This window comes from Gamsiella multidivaricata, assembly GCF_025024155.1.
Source record: "Gamsiella multidivaricata strain RSA 2152 chromosome Unknown BC939scaffold_46, whole genome shotgun sequence".
NCBI lineage: Eukaryota > Fungi > Mortierellomycota > Mortierellomycetes > Mortierellales > Mortierellaceae > Gamsiella > Gamsiella multidivaricata.
Genome location: NW_026251754.1, coordinates 176140 through 193954, shown reverse-complemented (window position 1 = coordinate 193954; position 17815 = coordinate 176140). Strand labels below are relative to the sequence as shown.

Here is a 17815-nt window from a genome sequence, read left to right as displayed (position 1 = left end):
CATGGCCTGCAGTACCACAGCAAGATTTCCCGACAATAGCATTCAAGTGTAGCGATATCTGAAAGAGGAGTTGGACATCGATATCTCAGTCAACAGAGTGAGGTTGATCCTCAAGGAAGAGGATATCACCGCACAGTACGAGAATGAACACCCAATATCGACCAGGGTTACATCTAGAAGCGGATGAATTTGTGCGCGGATATGAGCACTGGGCAGCTGAGCACTAGGAGAAGGTTCTGTGCACTGAGAAGTCGGAAATTAACCGTTACGGTTCTGACGGATCCAATGAGTCTGGAAAAACAACAAAATCGGTATGTAGGCGCAGTTAATTAAAAAAGACTCCAGTATAGAGGAGGGCCCCTTGTGATTTGAGGCCGTATGACATGGAATAGTCCTAGCTACATATCCCTTAATCGAGGCAGGATTGGACACAAGGCTACACAGTGAGTTTCTCGACGAATGTATTCCTTGGATTCAAGACTGTTATAACACCGGTCTAGCGGATATGATTTTTTAGCATGGCAATGACCCAAAACACACCGCCAACATCACGGCCCGCTTTCTCGAGCATTATGAATACCGGTTTTTCTTTTAGCTATCCAACTCACCGGACCTGAATCCAACAGGACATCTACGACGCGTCTTAAAAGGTTGTTAGCGAGATACCAGACACCACCAGGAGGGATTACCAAGCTGGGACGCCATTCCTGCTTCAATCTGTTAGGGCCTTCTTGAAAGCATGTAGCGCCGGATTTAAGCCGTCCAACGTACAGAAGAAAGCCATAGCAAGTATTAAACGTAGTTTGGAGTGATAGTACTACAAAGACCATAAAGAAATGTACATGTAGTTGAAAATGCGTGTGAAAGAACGGGACCAATGAGAGGTGAAGTACTAATCATGCTCCTTGTGAAAGTTTTCGGACGGGACCCAGGCTTCAATGAAGGGTAGCTGAGATACTGAGCTACCTATACATATTTCAGAAGTAGTTGGACACTGATACCGAACGCATGCATATCGAATGCATGAGCAAAGAACCCGAGAAAGCTCATATCACAGACTCGACTATTGGAATTGCTGTATCTTGTAACTGGTATACGTTGCACACGGCGACCCAAATAAACGTTTCTTTCTGTGCTACTATATTGTTGAATGCATGGAATCACGCTGCAAAGAAGTGAAAAGATGACGGGAGCCCGCCGACGGACTGAAGCCCGAAATTAAATTTTACCCGATCACGCTGGCCAACATACAGCATTCTCGCCTTTACTCGGATTGGTCGATCATCTCCGTTGCCAGTATGGATCGTGCCCACATAGAATGTCGATATGGTTAGCCTTGTCCAATCTCACCTAGACCCGGCCGACGCGCCATGTTATTCCAATACCTTGCAATCTCACACATTTAGCGTTGGCCTGCACGCGTCTATTAGATGGCTCGCAAGCCGCAGCAAGTCCTGACTGATTTGTCCTTTGATACAAGCCAGGAGAGATACTATCGACGCTGGGGTATAGTCGCTGAGGTCTTGTTCCTTTTTTTTTTTTTTTTTTTTTTTTGCCGAGCTTTTCTGCAAGTGCAGCGAGATCAACATCCTACCTGCGCTCGGTACTGGATAAAGATCCAGGCAAAGAACGTGTTGCGTTTGGAAGCTTTATGCGTCACTTCAACTTGAGTGATAGATCAGACATGCGAAACTACCACGCGATATCCTGGGTGGTTAGCTAGGCAGTATGCCATACGATAACAATCTCACAGGAGATGATCGTATGTGTTCATTCGCAGTTTTGATGACTGTGTGTCCTTGGGAGTTAAATTGACCGTTGATTCCGAAACTTTTCGTCTTGATACATTTTGCAACGTCTAGTCTCTCCCGTAAAAATCATTGAAAGATCCCACGACAACGCCCTTCGAGCTGTTTACCTGTATGTACTGTACATATCTCTTGGTACCTTGATATATCGTGGTATGGGCTGCTAGTTAGATACTTTTGTAGTTGATATAGGTAACACCGTTGATGCATTAACGAAAAAGAAGCAACTGCTTGAAGATCCACTCGTGACTCATGCGGAAGATAACGTTAACAGAAAGAGGAAGAAAGGTGATAACCAGATAAAGAAGAGATCGGACTTGTAATTTCGTACAGCTATCTGACTTGGATCACTGAATGCACTACATTTTCGATCTGTGGTCCATAGTTTTTTGATAGCGCGCGGAAATCATTGCAGTGGCGGTACACTTCCCTTGGATCAAAGTGGACATTGGGGTCGGCTACTGTCGTAGAGGATGCGCTTTCATAGCTGGACAGGAACTCAGAATTCGCCAATAAGAAGTCCCTGTCCGTATGTTTAATTTCTTATAAATTCCTGCTCTCGTTTTACATGTTGATCTAGCCCAATCCATATAGTCGCGAGTTGTTCAGCAAGAAGGGCTAGACGAAGATCGAGAATGATATTCCTAGTGCTATGCCTTATGCTAATGCGACTTCGACACACTTGGGTACCTTTGATACAGTGAAGATCATCGGGGACCTCAGAAAGAGGATCAGTCACCGTTCCGAGGATGCGGAGCTCGAGCTGGTTCATTTGTGCTTGGTCGATTGGTGAATACAGAAGTGCCTTGCTTCATTATGCGCTAGTTTTCTTGGTTAAATTTGTATGAGATGACAAGTCCATCTCCTTTTGCGATTTAAAGTAGCCTCTCCGAATCATAGTGGTTGTTGCGGGCAAGGGGTATCTGCAGTCAATTGACAAAAAAACTTCTGGATGCTTCATACTAACAGGGGACATGACCTATGGACTTTACTAACACCGCAGAACAAGGAACGCCTGATCAACGTCACACCACGAACAGCGAGAAAGAAGATGGGGGTTCGAGCAGACCTCATATGGCGTACCATACTCGCGCCCGAGAAGGATTGGGTAATTGGTGAGACCGCAAAGGCATGGGACGACCCGGGACTGAAATAAATCCACGAAAGCCCATTCAAGCTTCCTCAGCAATTGCACGATGTAATGCTGGGGAGGTCAGTGGAGGTAGGAGGGCCGACAAGATGCGGGATGTCCTAGTGCCAGGGTTGGTCATTGGAGGTAAGATCCCGATGCATAGTTTTTTTTTTTTTTTTTTATCATCTGGACTCGCATTGGTCACTCTATCATTCGTCACGTAGGGCTATGCACACAGTGTATCGCCTTGTGTTGGGGCCCAAATGGAAATAATGTAACAAGGCTGTTGAAATGGAAGGCAGTAAAACTCGGCCAATCCATGAAGAACATGTCAACATCTCTCTTGGCGCTTCACCATCTCTTTTACTTCGAGTAAGTTTTAACCTCAAAGTCGCGTCGATCGCAACCAATATCATTATTCCAGCAGCTTGATGCTGTTTTCTCCTTTAGTCATCCACCATGCATCTTATGGACACGTACGATCATACTAATGAAGAGCGTAACGAAGAGAAACGTCAGTATCGGCACCAGGGGCTTGAATCGGAAGAGGCATACACCAACGGGACTGGCGATTGGTTGACTTGCAGTCCTCGCCACTAACAGTTTCGATCATACTGGGAACGAAGGGCAGAATTAGAAAACATCATTAGGAGAGCACAGACTGAAATTAATCGAACAACTAGTCCACAAGAGCCTTAAGTGGCTGTCTAGTGTCTTCAATCGATTGGTGTAGTGTTCCTGTGCCCACAAATGGTTTGAAGGTCTGGTGCCTCAAGTGATCGGCGTGAAATCCATGTAGTACTTTAATGAATGTACCCTCTGGATCGGGTGGTGTTCCGGTGCCCCCGAATAAGACTTGTAGTATCTCTCTCTTCATCGCCTAAGATAACGGACTTGATTATTTGTCAACCAGTCCATTTTACATATTTTAATGATCATATTTATCGACCAGTATATTTGATAGGATAAAGTATGCTAATGGACTAGTAGATAAAAAGACTTTATTAGTTGCGCTGCGAGCGGTGGTAAAGGCGCCTTGAAGGCTATTTGACACGTAAATGGTTAAAGCAATGGCACTGCTGCTGCTACAGCTGTGTACCGGTCGATTAATATGTATGTAAAATGTGTCGGTCGATAAGCAGATTAACCCATTATGTTATTGTGAATTTTAGATAAAATTACCAAAACAAAATCTATTTATTCGGGGTTTAGCCCAAAACGGATTATTGTTTATCTGAAAATTTATTGTGTTTTCCTTTATTTTATTTTTTCATTTCGCCGTCATTCTCAACATGCCACCCAGAAGGTTGACCCGCGCCAGCGCCAACAGGATGCCATTTAGGGTCTTCAGAGTAGGCCATTGTTAGCGGAGAATTTTTGTGAAGAATTATTTTTGTCGACAGTATTATTTTACTCCCACCCTCAATTGCCTCACCGATTCAACTTAGTAAAACCTTACATTTTTATCAAAAAAATGATAAAAGCATAAGACGTTACTAAACGGGGTGCGTATCTTGAACTATGGGTCCTGACTTAGAGGATGTTCATATACATAGAATAGACATTGTAATGTCAGTTTAGTCTTCTATTCTGGGTGACCATAGATTCAAAATTAAGTTTAACCAATCTGAAAAAAATTATATACTCCACTTAGCAAGACGAATTTATAATTTTTTCTGGAAGGCACAATAAGTGTAATGTGTTTGGAGCAGAAGGAAGTCTTTTTATCTCCCAGCTTACTGATCGAAGTTTTTAGCAGGATATTTCAGGATTAATGAGGTGGTAGTTTGAAAAGATTGGAGCATGGAATGCAGAGAAAACGGCATTTGAAGGACGATGCCATGTAGGAGACTGTATAGACTTGTACATCACATTAATTTGATATATGTATGCTTTCACTACATCACAACATAATTGCTTCAAAAAGCGGACCTTTTAGCGGCCAGTGGCGAGTGCACGTCCTTATTTGGCATGGAATTCTTTGTGCATAGTTGAATTGAAGACGAATTGTTATCAGATAATAAACATGCTTTACTTTTATCGCTTTTCTGTTGTGTCCTCGTTCACTATATTTTGAGCCAGGAAGGTGGGTATTCCGTTGCTTGCAGCCTTACAGCGTAGCCTGGTGCTGAACTTGCTTATACGATTTACAGCACCCCCGGGGCCTGGCATTGGGAGTCGACGCAGATGCCCTCGGCTTGCATCCCAATGCGTCAGCATAGCGACAAACTCATGTCTCGTAGGCACTAAACAGTATCTTGTGTTCGTTGTTAACGATTTCGCTCTTGGGTGTTTTTTTTTCGCTCCAGTTCTGCTTGCGCCGATGAAAGAAATGAAAAATCCCCCCCTTCTCAATCCGATCGAGGTATGAGCACTCGTCCAGGAAAGAGACCTTAAAATCATAGCGAAACTTGGGCGTGATGTCCCAGACATTTGCAATGGACGTTATAAGCAGTAAATCAGCCCAAAGAGCATTGTACCTGGGGGGACCCTTTAGTTCAAATGCGATAGGCATAAAGCACTCAGTGTAGGCTTTTATTTCGGTCTTGGGGTCGACCTTCCTAGGGGTCAAAACGGCCTCTTCGAATGCGGATGTGTCTTCCTTTCCTGAAGTCTCATGGATGATCTTTGCCAATCCAGTAGCAATGATATCGTCATCTCTGACGCCACCAACACCACAATGTAAAAGGTGTTCAGAGGAAGGTTGAATGCGTTGTCTATATTGATTGTTTTCATAGTTTAAACAAACGCAAGTAGAAGGTGTTAGATATGCGTACATACTAATACACGCTAACAACATGAGGCTTGTGGCATATAGCCATATTACATGCTGCCACCGCGTGTATTTAATTAAATCCAGCGAGTCCTATCAATTTACTTAAGCCACCGAGTAACATATAATGTTCTCGGTGGATTAATATTAAAGATCCCTCTCTTGTTCTCATTGACTCCTGATTCATATATACTTCGCAAGGCTCCTGTACAACCTTCGCACTTCCAATTAACCAGGGAATAAGACCGAATATATGGAGTTATGACTTGAATAATAATGGGGGATGATGGAGGATCAAATGGGAGTGAAGGTTGGATGAGAAAGAAAGTATGGTGTATACGAATTCTTTTGTTTATAATTGACCCCTCTCTCCAGCCATAGGTGGAATGTTTTCGAAGAAAGGAGGCCACGCCTAGAAAAACTAAGCGTATTCGCACAGCAGAAGCCTGAGCTTCAGCGACTGTATACAGTAGCTTGTTGCTCTATTCCGCGGACCGGGATCGAACCGTCAACTCTTGTAATGTGGAACCATATGCGACTAGTTATTAAACCTAATTAGAAATTTTAGCTGTGCCGCCTGAAACAGTCGCTGTGCTCTAAACGCGATCGTACATACATAGTGCATTTCTCTGCCCCTTAAACAGCCAAGACCTCGCTTAATACTGTTGAAAGAGCAACGTCGCTCTGAACGCTGCCTCAAGCCATTTATTATGCATTATATGCAGACCTGAAGGTCGTTCAAGCAGTGGACATCATTGTTGATTCCCCATTGATCACAATTTTCCAACCAACCAGCCAACCAACCCCTCCCCTCTTTTTTTAAGGGGATAAAAGTAAACTGGCGCAGTTACAGGAAAAATTAGGTCTGAAGGGGGACTAATGAACAGGGCTTTAATCAAAAGGGTGGTGTTGAACAAGAAAAATATGGCGTAAACCAAGAAAATGGATAAAAGTGTGACTAGTAAGTGCTGTAACTTGGGGTGGTCAGAGCACAATAAAGATGGTGAAGGCAGCCGAAAAAGGCCAAAGGGCTGCATGCCCCTGATAAGATGTGTGTGTATCTGTTCTTTTACTGTCATGATCTTCCAATAATAAACTTTTTTTTATGTATACGGCTTGGATACGACATACATATACATACAACTCTCAGTGACTGCTGGCCAACAACATGTTTAAACAGCAAACATCGGTATCGTGGCTTCGAGGGTCGGTCAAGTAAAGAGACGACAGAGTCCCCTTCTCCCCTTTTTCATGCAAACCATAGACTATGCACCCCAAAGTTTTGCTTAGACAATTACCGCAGGCACCGTATCGCTCATGCCTTGTTTTAATCCGGACATGCACGGATATTTACCACACAAACACACATTCGCTCTACCAGTTTACGGTTACTGTAGACAACTCCTTCTCCCTCTTCTCTCTCTCTTCCCTTTCTCTTGGTTGCCAGCTAGTCTCTACATTAGCTTCAAAGGTGTGCAATCATGGTGTACCTGTGTCTATTGACGAGGAACACTACTTCTTATCCTTCTCTGTGGATGAGGTTTTATTCTGTCAGGAGAAGGAAGCGAGGGCGAGGGCGAGGGCAAGGGCAAAGGTGAGGATGAGGGCAGGGCATTGGGGGACATCATGACATAAAGTTGAGCGGGGCGCTAAACGACATGAAGGAATGTGAGAGCAATCAGAGTATGCAGCGCGATCTCTCCAGACACAAAATGAGTGCCAAGAAGCCATTTGAGCATCGATATCCTGAACATGCACCTCATCCATCAATCTAACGACCTTCTGGCGATCCATGGCTGCCATACCCATATAAAAAGGATCGCAGTTCTTTTACCTTTGCTGCCTTGCCCACTGTCCATCCTCTTCAGTAACTCCTCCACCACACCCTTGCCATCTTGGTATGTCATGAATATCATTATAACGGCGCTTATCGTGTTCATTATCACCAAGTGAAATCGCCAATGTATTTTCTTTTTTAACTCTAGCACGCACGCTCTTCATTCCTTCTCACAATCATACTTAATGGATGGCCTCGGAATAGAAAAATGGCTCGCCTCAACCAAGTGTCTCTCTTCCTGGCCGTCCTGCTGTTGGTCTTCAAGACAGCTAATGCCAGTTACGCATACTGCATCGGCCTCCACTTCGACAACGACATCCTTTACTCAACCAAGGCTTCCTTTTCTCTTTGGGACGACGCAGGCGATAATGCCGCCCAGTACCGAACCATTTATTCCGCCTCCAAGACTACCTTGCAGAACAACGGCTGGACTCTTAATCTCGGTATCAACCAGGGAAATATTATGACTTCACTGATGATTTCTTCTAACAAGTACAGCGGTCTTCCCAGCTCGGCCTATTACGAGAGCCTTTGCTCCAATGGGTACACCAACTTCTACTATGGCTGCTTTGAAGACGGCAACAGTAATTGGTGCGTCAACAATGAAGAATGGCACAAAAACGATTGCAGCTCGAACCTCAATTTCGGTTCTATTCCCTATAGCTGCTAGTCTCCTTTCACTTTGCCTCTACTCCCGCCTCTTCCTCATATCTCCCTGTAACGTGAAAAGTATTCGTCTCGTTCCTCTTCTTTCATCACGTAAAATAAAGTTTTTGAAAAGTCATACTCGGTAAAGTGGGTTCTATCTAACATCTTCGGTAGACACACTAGTCGTCAGTTATTAAGTAGAGGATTTTTTGAGTCTCTCACTTACTCACTACTCCAGCCAACTCCCTGCGGATGCAGTTCAGATACAGTCAATACCCATTTGATTTAAGTAAGTAGACTCGCCTTAGGACTCTTGAGTATGCTGTGCAGCATATAGCTTAGATCCGGCGAGCCCTATCAATTTACTTAGGCCACCGAGTAACATATAGTGTTCTCGGTGGATTAATATTAAAGATCCCTCTCTTGTTTTCATTGACTCCTGGTTCAAATTTACTTCGCAACCATCTCGACTTCACAATCGATAAAACCAACATGACCCTCTTTATTCCTCGTATCAAGGTCAGGGACACCCGCAGAGAAGCCGACAAGATCCTTTGTCTGGGAGAGGCTTCCCTTCGCCACCTTCAGCATTCATCGGAAAGCCATGGCGATGTTGGCAGTAGTCTTTCCAGCTCGCATACGCACTCGACGCCTGACCCAACTACTCAACTCGGCTCTGAAGACATGCAGTTGGATGGTCCTGGTGAAGTTAACGGACAAGGCTCGCCAAGGGCTTCCCTGATGATCATCCAGCCTACAAGGATGGAATGGCCGATGCTCCCTACCGCAAGCAACGGATCTGGATTCTTACACGAACAGCTCGGACAATCATTGGGGCATAGTTGTTAAGCGCATGATTTAGCAGTATAAATATTATCTTCATTATGTAATAAAGTATATAATAGTGATAGACGGAGGTCATCAGTCAGTCATGGTTACCCGAGGAGCAGGATCGCCTAGCATCTTATCCGGCATCCTCGAGCCAAGAGAAAGTTGGTCAATGTGATATTGGACAACATGACCACAGTAGCACATATCAGCAAGTTTGGCGGCACGCCCCCCCCCCCCCCCCCCCCCTCCCCTCCCCCCAGCTCACGTCACAGATATGGTCTTATTGTCTCGAGACCGGGACGCGTCTCAGGACCGTATAAGTATCATCGCTGTTCAATCCAGCGGGCGCTCCTTTTTATCGGGTGAACACGCAACTGGAGTGGTCCGTCAGCCAGGACTTCTTCCAGGAACTGGACTCACAGTGGGGCCCACATACTATAGATCTCTTCGCAACGAACGCCAATGCGAAACTACCGACCTACGTGTCCTGGAGACTGGAGTCCGAAGCGATGGCGCATGATGCGTTCAATCTTACATAGAACAACGGGAGAAAATTGTACATCTGCCCTCCATGGAACCTGACATCGCCAGTCCTGCAGAAACTGCAAGAGGAGTCAATGGCAGCGGCAATAATCACCTCGAATTGGCCAAATGCCATATGGTGTCCGAAGATATCCAGATGGGCGACGACTTCTCCGACCCCGATCCCTCGATCAACGGTTCTCCCAGCCCCAGGGAACCAACCCTCTGTCCTCGCCAAAAATCCGATGTGGTCTCTTGCGCTTGAAATGTCGACAGCAGACACTAACGGCAGCAAGAGCAAGTGAGACCGTCATCTCGCTTCTTTTCGAGGACAACAACTCCATTTGCCGGCGCAACGCTTACGCTGGCCGCCAACGCGGTTTTGTCCGATAGATGGGACACTTCGTACTTGAATCCTCTAATTCCTCATCCGGTCGAGCTCATGAATTTCTTGGCCTATGGTTACACCAATAACAATTGGTCTTTTACCACTGTCAAGGTCTACAAGTCAGCCATCTTCGCTCTCTACAACGACACTACGGTTTCCACATCCTATGCGCCATTTGAGAAGCTGAAGACAGCATTAGCGAGGAAGGGCATGAAGCGCATTCGACACGCTGAAGTTAACCTGGATCCTATTTTCAATTTCCTCAACAAGCTCAAGAACAACGGTTCATGCAATTGCTCGACCTCTCACAAAAGATGTGCTGGCTTCTGGAAGTATGGAGCTTCTTGCGCCCCGACGACATTGCGTGCATCGATCTCAGCGGATCAAGGATGGTTGACAACAAGCTCGAACTCTCTGTTCTATTGCCGAAGGAACTTCGCCAGCAGCAACGCATCCGTAAGACGGCGATAATTCTTCCACATCCCGATCTAGTTTACTGTCCTGTTGCTGCCTTCCAGGAGTATTGTCACCCCATTGCACATGCCTTAGTTCCCATCCCCACTACAAGGACCTAGAACAAATCTTCGTCCCTTTGGTCCGCAATTTAAGGGATTTGAAGCAGGCTATCACGGCGGACCGTACCAACAACCACCTCAAGCACTATCTCGAGATGATATCTGGACCAGTTGGTGCCCCACGTCTCAAGGTTCGCGCCATCGGTGACACACACGCTCTTATGAAAAGCGTATCTGTCGAGGATGCCATGGTTCAAGGAAATTGGTCCTCTCCTGCAATTGTGGACTCGTTCTACCGCGCGTCACGACAGACGGCCAACAATTTCACCACTGCAGTTTTTCCCTGATTTTCTTTATTTTTCTCTGGATCCACAGGGAGAGTCCCATCGAAGAGCAGAATAATATTCAGCGTAGTCGAATAAGTATGAAGATTAAAGCCTATTATTCGACCAAGATGGGACTCTAACTGACCCACCCAACCCGCCCTGTCTTCTATTCTGGAGATGATAGAGTTCCGAGGTGCCGCGAATCCCGAAGATATGTCGCATCCAAGCCGCATACATGAACAAAAAAGTATATTATTGGAAAGGTCATAATAATAAAAGAAACAAGCGCTATGCTCTTCTCTGAATGGGATAAAAAATTGCTTCATTTTTCTGTTGTGATGAGCCGTGCTTCGGCTTTCTGTTGGTGCAAAAGGGATGGAGAGAAGTTTTTAGTCCTGCTTTCGATATTACAGGATCCTGTTCCTGGTTTCCTCGTCGCTACCAACCTCAAAAGTCGAAACCTGCTTCTCACAACAAGGGCGACACATCCTGATCCTCCAGCGCAGATTAACATTTTCACCCAGGTACTTGACATTGCCCTTGGTCATCGTTGGCAGCGGCGCCCGAACCAACTGCGGCATCTGGCGGAAAAATTCGGCGTCGACTGGGGCCAGATCGAGACACTTCTCACAGACATGAAGGCTGCTCACGCACATTCACAGCATGTAGCTCTTGGATTCGGGAATATTGCGAAGAGTACGAAGTCGCATCTTGGGTCCAAAGGCGACTGAGAACATGTGAGACCACACCGGCAGAGAGGACACGATTGTGTTAAAGTTTTTGTTGACCATTGATATCCGGGAGAGCTGGGACGGGTAGAGGCGGTTGAAGGTCCGTTGCCAGATCTCTGGAGGGACTCGCTTGTCAAACTGGTCGTGCGTTCGGAGTGCCGACTGGGTTTCGGTGCCCATTTTGAAGTGATGTGTGTGTGGTGTGCTCTTGGGACTGTCAAGAGAGTAGGGATAGCCTGGGAAGAGTGTGGACGAGAAAGAAAAGGAAGTGGGATGAAGGGCGAAAGAAGTAAAAGAGAGTCGACTGCTTCGCTGATCTGTGCTGTCGTCATCATTTTGCTTCTGACTCCCTACCTCTCTCACTATCGGCATGTGTATTTACTAGTCTATCCATCTTACGAATTGTATGTCTTTGCATCAGGTCCGCGCATCTGTTTGTTTATTTGTTTGTATGTTTGTGTCTGTGAGTGTAGATTGCAAGCTAAAGAAAAGGATGTCCAGCATCTAATAAGCGATATCCATCAGGATAAAGTCAAGAGGCGGTCTAGTCATCAGGGACGTCAGCAAGCAGCCACAAAGAAAAAGTGTCCCTCAACACCAAAGACACCTTCCACTCTCGCCAGAATGAACACATCCAGCATCATAATATCCTCCTGAGCATCCACGTCTACACCACACTCCTCTATTTCAAGTAATCCCCAGGCAACGTGCATCACAGTGGGTATGAGAAGTATGTGGGAAAATGAATCTGTGAAAAACGAGATTCTCTTTAAGAGTGCACGAGCCGCGCCTTAAATACTGGGGAATATCTAATACAAGAGACACGACTTACAGGTCGTAGTCTCAGAGGCGCTATGCTCTTGATAAAGGATCGGCACCGAGTGGTGGCTGATTTAAAAGAAAGAGGGCACTTCCAACAAGTGAGACAATATGGTAGGTGAAATACCACACTTCGCGAGCGCTTGGGGTTAAGTGAGCAATTGCGGTATGATCGTCGCGAGTGTCCTTGTTGACCGCAACTACTGCATGTTACTGTTGAGGGTTGCATGATTGGGGAGCTGAGGACACTGTATGGCATCTCAATTGGAGAGGCGGATGAAAAGAGTGGGAGAGAACGAAGAGAGTGAGAGAGGATGAATTAAGTGAGAGAGGACGGAGAGAGTGAGAGAGGACGAAGAGAAAATTGTTCTCGTTTTATACATTCCCTAAGGCGCTCAGTGGATCCCAAGCATCATCGTCGAGTGCTCAACTATGATTCCCAATTATATGTCATCTGAAATTGGGTCCACCTGCTTTCGAAAAAAGCGAAAGTCGCTTGGTATCGACGCTGAATCCATAAAAAGGTTGAATATTTGAGTCGCACATGCGTCGAGGCTGATGGCAGAACCCGAGGAGGCAGAATTATTCAGAGGAGGCAGCAGAGTAACCTTGGCAGGAGGCGGAGGTTCAGGTGTTGCAGGGATCTTGATGATGAAGGATGGGTTTTTCTCAGGACCCGACTTGAATATGGACTTCATGAAGCGATCCTCAGGCGAAGAAGGAGTGCATAGAGCTTTCGCTCTCATTGAGCTTATGGTTAAAAACTCCACACCTCTATCAACCGGAGTCCCTCCAATACGGTGATACATCTGGAGATTACGCTCCCACGATTCGCAAGGCGCTGGCATGAGACACCTTGCACAATCGTGGATTTTGGCGTTCTCTGGGCTGCATACCATCATCAAAGGGACAGGTCCCTCCCTTGGGGGCACGGCCCACGCATGCAGCTGAGCGGCATCCAGCGGTGACAGAGTGGGAGAGGCGGGTTGAGGACTGGAATCAATTTCCTCGACACTGGGCTGCATGACCTGGGTTAGCTCGTCGCTGGGCATCTCGGTCTGTATCTCCATGGCCTTGATCTCGCCAACCCGAGGTCGCTTGGCAAGCGTCCTCTCATCTTCATCTGATGACTTGGAGCTTGAGTACGCATCAAAGATGAAATCTATATCCTCGGCGAATAGAGACTCGGCTGACTCTCAACTGACCATTTCAATCTCGAGGTCCTAGGAATTTCATCCGCCGGTGGAGGACATAGGTAACCCAAGGCATCTCGCGCAGCTCAGCGCCTTTGCAGCACCGAGTTTGCGCCTCAGCCCTGGAGGAGGGGGGCCGCGAGTATTGGTTGCGAGCTAAACAGCGGCGTCCTGCGCCTTGCGAGCACTCTGGGTTTGCTTAGTCGGTGACTTTTTACCGGTCTCTTGCGATCGTTTGGTGCGGACCATGAATGAACCCTTAGCTATTAATTTCTTCGTGCTTGAAACAGGAGGAAAAAGCAGTTAGCAACATGAAAACGCGAAACCCACCCATGGAAGAACGTGTGAAAGTTAAATTCAGGACGTGCCTGTACGGCACAGGCACCGCAAGGTTAAAAAAGTCCGATTCTAATTTCTTTTTACCCGCGCTGCCGTCGGGGAGACTGGGTTATTCGATTGATCTCTCCAACCGCACAGACAGCTTCATTTCTTGACAAATAATCACATACCTGCTCGAGATACGGCCTTCCACCTTGGCGTCATCGCCGTTCTCAGGGCCCGCGTCGTGCCTGGGTCTTTTGACCGGTCTCTTGCAAGGAGGGCCGTTGCGAGTGTGAATCCGGCCGCAGTGAACGCACTTTGCCATGTTGAATAGTCAGGAGAATCAATGGAAGAAGGACTATGGGTGCCAATGGCAGGAAAAGATAAAGGATATAGGTAGATTGTGATAGCGAAATCGACGGCGGAGGAGAGAGAATGCATCTTATACAGGGCTATCTGTCGGGACAACCTTGTTGTTCAACAACATCGTTGCTCAGGTCAGGTCGCGAGTAGTCAACAACATTGTTACTCAGGTGGCGCTGCGTTGCGCCAAAGAGAGGGGCCAAAAAAAACCTGTTTGGGCCAAGAAAGCAGTTTATTTCTCTGTGTGGTTCTGAAGGAGCGGGAGTTGTACGTAACTACTGCTTCGCCTGTGAGCGCCGTGACAACTTTATTGCCCAGGTCAGGTCGCGAGTAGCCAACATCATTATTGCTTAGGCGGCGCGTTGTGTTGTGCCAAAGAGCCAAAGATAGGGACACAAAAACCTGTTTAGGCCGAGGAAGCGGTTTACAGTGCTGGCTTTCTTAAGAAGCGGGTGCTGTAGGTCGTAACTACTACTGCACTTTGTATTATTAGACTAGTAGAACTGCCCGTGGCACACGCCACGGGCCCGAGACGAAAAATAAATAGCTCACTGTTATAAAAAAAACGAAAGCTTTATTGGACGTTCAGCAGATTTCTACAAACGATATTTCACGTATAAACACCCTCCTTTCCATCTATGGCACCATACTTGACCAGAGCCTTGGGGTTGTCTCGGTGTTTGCAACGCGAGAAGCTGACATACAATTGCCCAGCACCAAAGGCGTGCTGAGGAAGATACACACCAACATGGTCAAGTGATTGTCCTTGCGCCTTGTTATGGTCAAGGCAAACGCAGGCTTGACAGGAAACTGGCGCCTAGTGAACTTGATTGGCGTATATCCATCGTCCAGGGTTTTGAGAGTTATGCATGGAATAAGCACCGTTCGTCCCTTGAAGTCACCGTGAAAGATCTCTGCACTGATGTATCTCCGACGGAGTGCTCGAACAATCAAACGGGTACCATTGTAGAGGCCGTATTTGCCGCCCAAGTTTCGAAGAAGAATGATGGGCTGGCCCCCCTTCAACAGCAACTCGCGGGGAGGCATACCTGGAAAATTATTGCACGTTGAGCTTTACATGATCTGGAACGGGATTTTGAAAGTCGAGTGGGCTGTACGACCTCCTATCAAGGCCCGAGCAGCAATTCCAGATGACGCTTTTTTATTCATGAGACTACTGAGCTATCTAATACTTCAAGCCCCAGGTCGTGGCTATAAACGCCCCCTACCGGGAGCATAATAACCAACAACTATCTTTTGTCTCCTTGAATCACACTGAGGTACATAAAACATCACAAAGTGTCAATCGATCATATCGTGTACTCGACAAAAACAATGATATGCATCCGCTCCCTGCCATAGTTTGTACCAAATGCTCAAATGCTGCGCCTGTCAGGATGATGACTTATACATGACTCACGTTTGACTCACACTTCCCTAGCCTTTTCCTAAGCATATATATATAGGACGCAAGCGCCTTCTAACCTTCTTTCATCCTATCATGCCTTCCGTTTCACCTCTCGACATCCCGATCATCGTTGACGCCATTTGCGACAACCTTGACCTCAATGACATTGTCAGCTGCAAGGGAGTCTGCAAGGACTGGAACAACGTCTTTGCACCCTACGAATGGCGATCTCTCCATCTTACGAACCACAACTATAATCAAATCCGCCCAGGCCCATCACCCGAGACACGTTCCTTGATAATCAAGCATGCACATCGCCTTGAGTCGCTGACGATCTACCAAGACGATGTTGCCTGGTTGCCCGACATTTCTTCCTGCGTCAATATCAAACGGCTTTCATATGAAGGAGGCGGGTTTGAATTCCATGAGAGCTTGGACGAGTTTCACCAAGAATTCCGTAACCAATTAGCTCTATTGGCGACAAGGCAGAATCCGAAGGAACAGAGTTGCCTTGAAGTCGACGCCCCCAAAGTTGGCATCATATTCTCTCCTTTGACGCTCTTCTCGGCACTTCAAGGGCTCTCGAACTTGACCGAGCTAAGGCTCTGCTTTGGAATCCAATGGGTGAGCTTTGGAGATCAGTCACCAGACTTGGGCGTAAAGTTTGATCCAGCGGTACTTGCTTTGGCAATGGCGAATTGCCCGTCGAGTCTGGAATCGTTCCATATCGAGGACTGTTTTGAAGACGAGATAGATACGGGCCCGCGTGCTCCTCCTCGGATCGACTCCTCTACTCTCGTTCTGCCATGGAAGCCTTTACCGAACCTCCGCAAGTTCCATTATGGGCCCAAGCTTGACTACAGTTGCAACTACAATACCAAAGATATGATCGACGCTACCTTGATCCCGTTCCTGAGGCACTGCTGTCCAGTCCTTGAGGATCTATCCCTACCAGATTTCCCCGAAGATTCCGCCGAGTTGTTGATGAGGACCATAGGACAGCACTGTCCCGGAGTGCGATATTTGCGATTGAATAACGACGGCACGCCGGGAGAACCGCGCGGATACGAGGTCTATCACTTTGATCATATCTCCCAACCTTTGAAGTTCCTCAAGATCGATCTTCAATACGAGCACGACACTAAAGTCCTTTTGACGCTCATGAGAAACGGACCGGATGCGTTGGAGGCACTGGAGTTCAAGCACACAGGCGACTATTTTGGGCACGAATATATTCCGCCCGCTAGGTCGTTCCCGAACCTGGCAAAAGTTGATTTCACTGGCTCCTACAGAAACTCTGCTGACACATTGTATACCTGGATAAGGCCGGCTGAGATCAGTCATTACGACGATGACGAAAGACGTCGTTACTCCGTAAAATCAACATCTGGTTTTTACAAGATTCCTGATCCAATAATTTTGATATGAAGCATATGTAGAGCTGTCGGCGAGAAGTATGTGGAACGATAAGTCTGTGAAAAACGATATGCCCTTTTAATAGTGGCAGATCGTGCCTTATATACTAGGGAATAGCTATAAATGCATCTAGTATAGGGGATTAGGAATATAGGAGAAAGTCTCAGAGGCACTATGCGCTTCATAAAGAACCGGCACCGAGTGGTGGTGAATCCAAAGAAAATAGGGTGCTATATATGTATAAGCAACACAATGTGGTGAATACACCACAATGCACAAGGTTCAAACCCGGTGGGGATCCTACTGGAAAAATCAAGGACCAAGCCAGACGCAGTAGAGCCTATTCGAGTCATTATCAAATCCATTGCATATCTTCTTTTCATACTTGAGTGCATGCCAGAGCTGGAATTTCTCCACCCCGATTTAGCTTTGAGGGTTGCCCGAGAATTCGCGTATTTTCTTACGCCAGACAGTTTATTGTCAATAACAACGCCATTATCAGTCCGCCAACGCTACCTTGGCTCTGGATCCCAGAAGAACACGAACTCTATCGATGCAAAAACCCAATCTTGCAGTTTCATTACGCTACGGACAAGCCTGGCAGGCTAAATGCATACTTCACGGAGGGTGTATACGTAGCTCCCGTCAGCCTTCTTTGGTCTATTGAAAAGCCATCAGACGGATTTCAGGACGAATTCATTGAGATCAATCCCCTTCCAGGAGACACATGGTGACGGAGAGCATATCAACTTATACGGCTTCAATTCAACCTCAAACGCGACAT

At 46.6% G+C, this 17815-nt stretch overlaps 5 protein-coding genes across 5 annotated transcripts; 3 read left to right on the top strand and 2 right to left on the bottom strand.

Moving 5' to 3' along the window:
* Positions 1-6980: 6980 nt before the first annotated feature.
* Positions 6981-8458, top strand: BC939DRAFT_210041 (uncharacterized protein). The gene is made up of 2 exons (XM_051550692.1): positions 6981-7307; positions 7755-8458. The coding sequence occupies exons 1-2, from the start codon at positions 7195-7197 to the stop codon at positions 8218-8220; spliced, it is 579 nt and encodes a 192-aa protein (XP_051410701.1). The 5' UTR covers positions 6981-7194; the 3' UTR covers positions 8221-8458.
* A 2135-nt stretch (positions 8459-10593) lies between these two features.
* On the top strand, positions 10594-10877 carry BC939DRAFT_456153 (uncharacterized protein). Its single transcript, XM_051556288.1, has one exon. It carries the CDS (start codon positions 10610-10612, stop codon positions 10799-10801), a length of 192 nt encoding a protein of 63 aa, XP_051410700.1. The 5' UTR covers positions 10594-10609; the 3' UTR covers positions 10802-10877.
* A 310-nt stretch (positions 10878-11187) lies between these two features.
* Positions 11188-11760, bottom strand: BC939DRAFT_530145 (uncharacterized protein; the record flags this gene model as incomplete). Its single annotated transcript, XM_051561554.1, has 2 exons — positions 11481-11760; positions 11188-11384 (listed from the first exon to the last, which is right to left on the bottom strand). Exons 1-2 carry the CDS (start codon positions 11689-11691, stop codon positions 11188-11190), a joined length of 408 nt encoding a protein of 135 aa, XP_051410699.1. The 5' UTR covers positions 11692-11760.
* Positions 11761-12773: 1013 nt separating this feature from the next.
* On the bottom strand, positions 12774-14169 carry BC939DRAFT_478442 (uncharacterized protein; the record flags this gene model as incomplete). The annotated part of the gene is made up of 3 exons (XM_051558771.1): positions 12774-13492; positions 13742-13803; positions 14033-14169. 3 exons carry the CDS (start codon positions 14167-14169, stop codon positions 12774-12776), a joined length of 918 nt encoding a protein of 305 aa, XP_051410698.1.
* Positions 14170-15705: 1536 nt separating this feature from the next.
* BC939DRAFT_530144 (uncharacterized protein) lies at positions 15706-17216 on the top strand (the record flags this gene model as incomplete). The annotated part of the gene is made up of 1 exon (XM_051561553.1): positions 15706-17216. The coding sequence occupies one exon, from the start codon at positions 15709-15711 to the stop codon at positions 17041-17043; it is 1335 nt and encodes a 444-aa protein (XP_051410697.1). The 3' UTR covers positions 17044-17216.
* Positions 17217-17815: the final 599 nt, after the last annotated feature.

Coding starts and splice junctions, on each gene's coding strand:
- BC939DRAFT_210041 (XM_051550692.1), top strand. CDS start 7,195: ATGGTGTACCTGTGTCTATTGACGAGGAACACTACTTCTTATCCTTCT. Junction 7,308..7,754: donor GGGCGAGGGCAAGGGCAAAG/GTGAGGATGAGG, acceptor GCCTCGGAATAG/AAAAATGGCTCGCCTCAACC.
- BC939DRAFT_456153 (XM_051556288.1), top strand. CDS start 10,610: ATGATATCTGGACCAGTTGGTGCCCCACGTCTCAAGGTTCGCGCCATC.